The 7,952-nt window shown below is 36.3% G+C and overlaps 1 protein-coding gene across 1 annotated transcript; it reads right to left on the bottom strand.

Annotated features, from left to right (window-relative positions):
* Nucleotides 1-670: 670 nt before the first annotated feature.
* Nucleotides 671-7,829, bottom strand: LOC103679675 (synaptonemal complex protein 3). The gene is made up of 5 exons (XM_008709237.2): nucleotides 7,601-7,829; nucleotides 6,637-6,736; nucleotides 4,773-4,871; nucleotides 1,122-1,226; nucleotides 671-993 (listed from the first exon to the last, which is right to left on the bottom strand). Exons 1-5 carry the CDS (start codon nucleotides 7,675-7,677, stop codon nucleotides 940-942), a joined length of 435 nt encoding a protein of 144 aa, XP_008707459.1. The 5' UTR covers nucleotides 7,678-7,829; the 3' UTR covers nucleotides 671-939.
* Between the last annotated feature and the right edge of the window lie 123 nt (nucleotides 7,830-7,952).

Here is a 7,952-nt window from a genome sequence, read left to right as displayed (position 1 = left end):
TTATTTATTTTTATTCCAAACTAATTCTCAGACAACTTCATGCTTATGAAATCAAATCTTTCCAACTGAAAATTTCATATGGTTACGCATGTAAAAAGTGCACCAGGAAAGACAAGGTGTGAGAATTAATTGTTCACGTTTTTAGATGAGCATACAATCAACTTTCCATGTGCTCACTGAATATTAAACTTGCAAAACAAAACTTTCTAGGTAATTAATCTCTAAAGATAGGCACAAAAAATTTAAACCATAGGTAACTAAGTACATGTATATGTTAATAAAATACTTTCAATCAATGCTAAGGGCAGGTGTCATTTAATAGTGGACCAAAGTCAATTAAATGACATTTTAATTTTTTTGGTGGAAATGGCATATTCACAACTCCATGTCTCACAAGTGATATTTACATATCTTATTCAGTTGTCTTAATGACTTTTAGCAGTTTTGTTTATTCTGGGGCACAGACTTAAGTTGCTTTTAATAAATTTTGTAATTTTGTGGAGTAGGTTGTATTTCAAATCTTATTTTCATTAGAATTGGTTCTGTAACTTAATGAGTATATGCAAAAGGGTGTATTCTTTCATTAGTTTTTTCTTTCAGAAAGAGCAACGTAACCTCCTATAATTGTACTTCCTATCTTTTGGGACTGATACAGATTCACTGAAGCAAACTTAAATGTAAATCATCTTTATTGCTTAAATTTAATTGACAGTGTTAGGGAGAAAAAGTCACCTTTACTACCAAAGGTCTGAACGTTTCCTGCATATAACTTTGGAATTGCTGCTACTCACATAACTGGTTAGGTCTCACTTGGGTTTACACAGAAAGAGAGCCTTGCACTTAAACAGGCCAACGAGTAACAAGATGTGATCATTTAAACTAGAATTGTTAAACCACAATTATCATGTTAGTTAGTTCAAGTCCTTTCTTCAAATGTCATCAAAATAATAGAGAATGAAGAGACTTTCGAACAATTGCCACCTCTTGTTGCTGCTATTAAATGAAAAGAGAGAATATACTTGTTTAATATTTATATAAGGATTATACCTACAACAGCAAATTGACTATTTCAATGTTTAAATCAATCCTTAGTTTTCACCTTTAAATATTATACTACTTACATGTTCCATCATAAAGTGTTTTTGCAACATGGCCATTTCTTTCCTAAGTTCACTCTGTTCACCAATAAGAAAATTTTCCTGATTCTTCTCTAAGTCTTCCATACTCTAAAACAAAAAGCCTAGTCTAGTTACAAACCACCATTTTTCTTCTTATGTTCAAAACATGCAAAATTAAATTTCAAAACTACTACATTTTTTAATATTCCAGTGATGGCCATTATCTATTTGAAATAAAAAAAATTCTAAATCACACACGTAGACAAAAACATTCACTAAGAAAAATTTTAAATATCAGATTTGAGTGAAATATTATTACTTTTTTTTAAGTAGGCTCCACACCCAGCATGGAGCCCAACATGGGGCTTGAACTCACAACCCTGAGATGAAGACCCGAAGTGAGATCAAGGGTTGGACGCTTAACTGACCGAGCCACCCAGGTGCCCCGAAATATTCTTATTTTTAGGAGACACAACTACGGTACACTTTGCTCAAAATGATGGGTTAATGTCAAGCAGTTAAGGTCAAGGTCAAAATGGACCCCAAAATAGAAGAGGACTGGAAGTCCATATCAACAAATGCTGTAATTTTGAAATCCAGTAATAAGCTTTCTAACACCAGGTAATAACACATTTATTATCAGTAATAGTCAACGTAATATGATTTCCTGAGAGGGAATAAAATGATCTGTGATGTGACCTCTTCAAGTTATGAAAAACACAACCTACATTTTAAATTTTGCCATTCATTCAACAAGTGGTGAAATAGCGCATACCATGTAGAAAGTGCTGTGTTGAGTACTGTGGAGGAATTTAAAAATGACCACACAATCTCTTCCATATTCCAGTGCCAAGAGCAAATGTAAACAGAAATGATACAAAAATTTTATGATAGTTATAGAAGCACAACTTGTTGCAGCGACATAGCAGAAAAAGGAGATTGACGCCGACCTGGTTGGCAAAAGAATAAGATTTCAATAGGTGAAGAAAAAGAAGTTAAAAACATTTCCAGGGGAAGGACATACGCAAAGCGTAGAAGTAATAGTTAGTTTAGACAAAGCATTTATCAGGAAGGGTGGGAATAAAGACAGAATGCAGCAAACAAAACTAAAAAGGGCATCATGTTATGGTGCATCTTTGAATATCTAAGAGTTTAGAAGGGGAAACTACTGACAGGCTTTCAGGAGGGAAGAAGTATCTCGTAGGAAGGTAATATCGCAGACCTATGAAGGATGGAGAGAGCAGATGAGAGTTTAATAGTAGAAGCAAGGGATGACGAGGTCCTCAACTAGGGCTGCAGCAGTGGGAATTCGAAGAAAGAATTTAAAGCATCACTGCAAGCGGCAAGTATCACACAGTCCAATAGTAACTGGAGGGGAAGGATAAGGAAATGCAGGAGTCAAGGAAGACACTGGATTTCCAACCCTAAGTGACAACACTGGGCAATAACATTTAGAAGAAATAATTTCTGTTACTTCATGAAACCTCCATACCAATCTGTAAATGGTCTTCACAGAGCAGTAGAGCGACAAGCTCTCTACTTGGAAACAATTTTAATATAACTATTTTGTATATGTGTGATTCTAAGATTCTTTAAAGAATACTTATTTTGAAATTATATTGCTAGTTCTTAAACATTCCAGTTAGTTTAGAAGAGTGACATTTTACCGTGTATTTGAACAAGATTGTTTAAAGAATAAATCACGCGATCATCTCAAAAGCTGCAGAAAAAGTATTTGACAAAACTCAACACTTCCATGATAAAAACTCTCTACAAACTGGATACAGAAGGAATGTATCTCAACATAATAAAGGACACATATGACAAGCCCACGGCTAACATACTCAATGGTGAAAAACTGAAAGCTTTTCCTCTAAGGTCAGGAGTAAGACAAGGTTGCCCAACCTCACAACTCCTACTCAACATAGTACCAGAAGTCCTAGCTGGAACAATCTGGCAACAAAAGGGAATAGAAGACATCCAACCTGGAAAGGAAGAAGCAAAATTATCTCTGTTCGCAGATAGCATGATCTGATATGTAGAAAACCCCAAAGATTCTACACACGCAAAAATCCCTGTTAGGACTGATAAATGAATTCAGCAAAGTTGCAAGTTATAAAATCAACACGCAAATGTCAGTTGTATTTCTACACACTAACAATGAGTTACCCAAAAGTGAAATTAAGAAAACAATCCCATTTACAATAGTGTCAAAAAGAATAAAATACTTAGGAAAAAACTTAACCAAGGAGGTGAGAGACTTGTACACCGAAAACTATAAAGCACTGATGAAAGAAATTAAAGACAACATACATAAATGGAAAAATTATCCCGTGCTCATGGATTGGAAGACTTAATATTGTTAAAATGCCCATACCACACAAAGCAATCTACAGATTCAATGTTATCCCCATCAAAACCCCAATGCTATTTTTCTACAGAAATGCTTCTACAAAGCAATCCTACGATTCATGCGGATCCACAAAAGACCATGAATAGCCAAAACGACTCCAAGAAAGAACAACAACAACAACGAGCTGGAGCCATCACACTTCCTGATTTGAAAAATATATTACAAAGCTACAGGAATAAAAACAGTGTGGTACCAGCATACAGACAGATAGATGTATACACCAATGGAACAGAACAGGGAGCCCGGAAATAAACTCTCGCATATACAGTCAACTGATTTTTGATGAGGGGGCCAAGGATACAAAATGGGGAACAGATAGTGTCTTCAACAAATGAAGCTGGGAAAACTTTATAACCACGTGCAAAAGAACAAAAGAGGGTAGGTCTCGTGTTAAGTGTTCTTAGGACATTAAAAACAATAACGACAACAGCACCCTGACCAAAAACAGAAGGGGAAGGTACAGGATCCCATCCACTCCCAAACGAGTATATAGCTGTGTGAAGAAGAGGTCTGTGTCACTGAGGATGATTCGCTAATGTGGAAATACAACTGAAGGTAATCTCAATTCACAGGCCTATGGTCTTACTCTGGCTTTTTTCATTCTCCTATATATCCGTGCTGTCTCTTGCAATTATAGGTTGGTATATAAAGCCACTTGTAGTCACTTTAATAATTCTGAAAGCAAATATGCCATGGAATACTTATAAAATGCAACTGAAAATAAAATTGGCTCACGCCGTTTAAGGAACATTGGCAGCACAAAGAGAAGTAAATGAAAGTACAATTGGCTGCTCTCTGTTTAAGAAACATTGGCAGTGCAGAGAAAAGTAAATGACATCGAGAAATGATTTAAGGACTTCCTACTTCCAAACTGTATATTCATCACTACTCTCCTAAGAAACACCGACTCTGGAACAAAGAACCATGATTAAATTGTTAAAAAAAGGATCAGTTTCATGCACGATATGCATATTTCTTGGTAAAATTCCCAATCTACCATTCCCTGTTTTGAGTAACACCCACAAAACCATTAATGAATCTGGAAAGTAAAAGTACGTTTAGCATTTAGGTTAAATCAGAACTATGAATTCAAAATGGAAAATGCCTAATTAGTCTTAATTGATTGTAAAGGCATAAGCAAAATGTTTTAACATGTATTAAGAAAGAAAGACAATTATTTTCTACTTCCATATACATATTACACTTTACGAGAATATATTGTGTTACCAAATTCAACAGACCTTTAAGAATTGCTCATACAACTCTTTAATTGCCTGCATTCTCTGGCTCTGAACAGTTCTAGAGTGTTGCAAAACCTTTTGCTGCTGTCGAAATATATTCTACAAATATAAAAGAAAAAAGAAGCTGTGATGACCATAGGGTAAATTCAGAATTTAACAACAGAAAAATCTAGAATAAACTTGAATAGTTTTTAAACAAATATTTTTTAGTATCTTCTCTTTTATCAAATATTATGACCTAGTTTACGTCATTTGTGTTTACCAGTAACATACAAAAACACCACAATAATCTTATCTGCCAGTCACTAAGTAGGAAATTTCCTTTCTTAACAATATTCAAAACATATATCTTATTCTTGTTGATTTCAAAATCCACACGCATGATCCTTCCAATAATCCTTCCACGATCTTCCTTTTCCTCCACGAGTGATCTTGTTATATCCTTACTTAGCCACTCACTTTCAGAGTCATACATTAGATTTTGTCAGCCCGATAACTGAAACATCTACATGATGTTACTAATAGCAGAGACTTATAGAGGAACTATGTACAGATACTGTTCTGAACCATTTCAAATAAGCTTATTATAGAGGAGCTCATTTAAATCCCTAAAACAAAAACAGAAGCCCTGTAAGTTCTCTTATTAGACTCCCTTTCATAGATGAGGAAACTGAGGCTCAGAGAAAAGCAATTTGTCCCTGGTTTCACAGCTAGCAATTAGAAAATCAGAACTGGATCCCAAACATTATCGTCCCAGTGTCCAGGCTCTTGACCACTGTACTACACTGTTTGTCCATTTTCCCCAGCATTCCACCTCTACCTCCCTGTGTTTGTGGCTCACTCCCTTTCATGCTACAGCTCAGCACCCTAGCAGGATCCAACATCCATTGAACGGAGCACTTTCCACCATCTCCTGTCTGCACCCTCTGTCCTCATTTTCCCCCTTTCCAGCTAAATCCATGGTCAGTGGTTATACCTACACCCTTGCTTGTACACCTTGCCCCCTTCTCACTCTGTGGAGGTGCACGGCTAACCTCAGCCCAACCCTGGAAAATCCAACTCTCCAGCTGCTCAGACACAACCACAAACATGAGTACTGGTCTCATATAAGTTTATGATTGCTATGACACCAGCCCACATTGGACCGGAATGTTGCTTGGCAACGATATTTCCCTTGTCCATTCACTCGCCCACTCTCAGGAAAGAATTCCAGGCCTTCTCCTCTGCCCTCAAAAAGCAACATCTCCTCCACCATCCTTACTCCTAAATGTGATACAGGCCATTCCATTACGAGTGAGCCATGCCCTGAGCTCAATGACTCCGTTCAGGAATGAGCAAACGATCGAAACTAGATTATTGATAGCAGTCCAGGGGGCTTTTCTGCCAGACCTATGGAGAAAGGTTCTCTCAGTACGCTGGGGTTACTAACCTGGTAGTGAATCTAAGATTGTAAGATGCTATCATGCTGACCCCATGGAGAGGGCCTACTAGGAGATGGAGACAGAGCCCAGACGGCACTGCCTAAGCAACCTTTTCCCAGACTCATCCAGCTGTACCTGGCGCAAAACTCCTTTTGACTTCTTCAGATAAACCAAGACATCCCTCTTTTGTACTTTGGCAAATGTCTGTCACTTGGAACTGCAGCAATCCCAACCAAGAGAGGAAGTAAAGACCAAGGGCTTTTGTGAGTAGGATGTGTGCCTGTACTTCTCTGGTTTTCCTGAGATCGGGGCCCAACCACATAGCCAGCAATGGAAACAGGACTCTGGCTCAAATCTACGGGTCTAAGATGTGGCCAGGCTCACCATTCCTACTTGAGACTTGGTTACAATAGATTAATTATAAAGCTAAGCCTGATACCAACAGCTAGTTTTTCTTCTTCTTCCTTGGCTTTCTGCACATCCATATCCCACTCTTGAAACAAAGTTAGAAACTCCTGACAGTATTCATGATAAAGCTTCTGCCTGTAAAACATAATAATGAATAGTGTCATACTTTATATCGTTAAGAAAAAGGTAAACCCATTCAAAACCAAATTGGACATAAATTATACTATAAAGGGAGAAGGGGATGATCACAGCTGAAATTTTCTGATGGAAAACAGCAAAATAAAGTGGATGGCTTACTCTCATTGCTAACAGTCACTCACTCCTAACTGTCTAAGAGGGATGCTATCCCATATGCCTTAGCTCTCGAAAACTAAGGAAGATTTATTGCATTATAAATTTTCCCCCAAAAATGCATTTTATCTACAAGTGGTTTTGTTTTTATTTTTATTTTTTCATTTTCATTCATTTGCTGAATAACATATAGGTTGTGGAATGATAAATAGATTCAATGAGGGTATCATATTCACTTACATAACTTTCCCAAACGGTAATATTTCACTTTTCCCCCACTGTGGCACAATAAAGATTTTGTGCAAAAGAGCAGTGAACCCAATAGGGATAAATTTAAAAATTATTCAAATATAAGATTAATCTTTTCTACATAATTGAATACAGCTAACTATCGTAAGACATTTGCCTCTTACTCAGCTCGCATACTCTAAGAATGTAAATATAGTTTTTCTTATACTAGGAAAGCTCAATTATAATTTGAAAGGAGAAAAAGGGGGTTATCTTTATTGACCTCTAGATAATACATCTCTTTTCAGTTAAGGTGTGAACTTACAGGACTAAAGGAACTATTTGCTTAGATAAAAATCAAGCCAAACCTATTTTTCAATAGAGACTCCAACAGATAGAGGATAACAGTATTATTTTAGTATTATCACAAATACTAAGAAATGACACACAGTTTCTGGCTCCAAAAACCAACACCGTTACCTTTGCTCTTCCTGGGTTTGCCAAACATGCTCAATTTTCTGGTTAATGCTTTTGACAGAAGCTCTGGTATCCATCATGCATCTTTTTCTCTTTGCATAAAGAATTCTTTTAATGTCACCTATATTAAACACATATACTTATTAACACTTAATACTGAAAATTATTTTTTGCAGCTTATTCAAGACAACATAGGCAAGTTTGGTTCAGCAGCATTGGAAAGACAGTTGGAATTTTTTTTTTTAAAGGCCTCACATCAGAAATCAAGATATTTGCTTCTTTTTTTTTCTGTGAAATCTTTCAGTTACTAGTATCTGAATTCATATATATATATATATATTTTTTTTTTTTTTTT

This window comes from Ursus maritimus, assembly GCF_017311325.1.
Source record: "Ursus maritimus isolate PB19 chromosome X unlocalized genomic scaffold, ASM1731132v1 scaffold_X1, whole genome shotgun sequence".
Taxonomy (NCBI): domain Eukaryota; kingdom Metazoa; phylum Chordata; class Mammalia; order Carnivora; family Ursidae; genus Ursus; species Ursus maritimus.
This window is presented reverse-complemented; position numbering and strand designations above follow the sequence as displayed.

What these genes read in the sequence shown, in the direction of transcription:
- LOC103679675 (XM_008709237.2), bottom strand. Translation starts at nt 7,677, where the DNA reads ATGATGGATACCAGAGCTTCTGTCAAAAGCATTAACCAGAAAATTGAG. An exon ending in CAAACCCAGGAAGAGCAAAG is followed by an intron (nt 6,737 to 7,600) that starts GTAACGGTGTTG and finishes TATGTTTTACAG; the next exon opens with GCAGAAGCTTTATCATGAAT. An exon ending in AACACTTTATGATGGAACAT is followed by an intron (nt 994 to 1,121) that starts GTAAGTAGTATA and finishes TTCATTTAATAG; the next exon opens with CAGCAACAAGAGGTGGCAAT.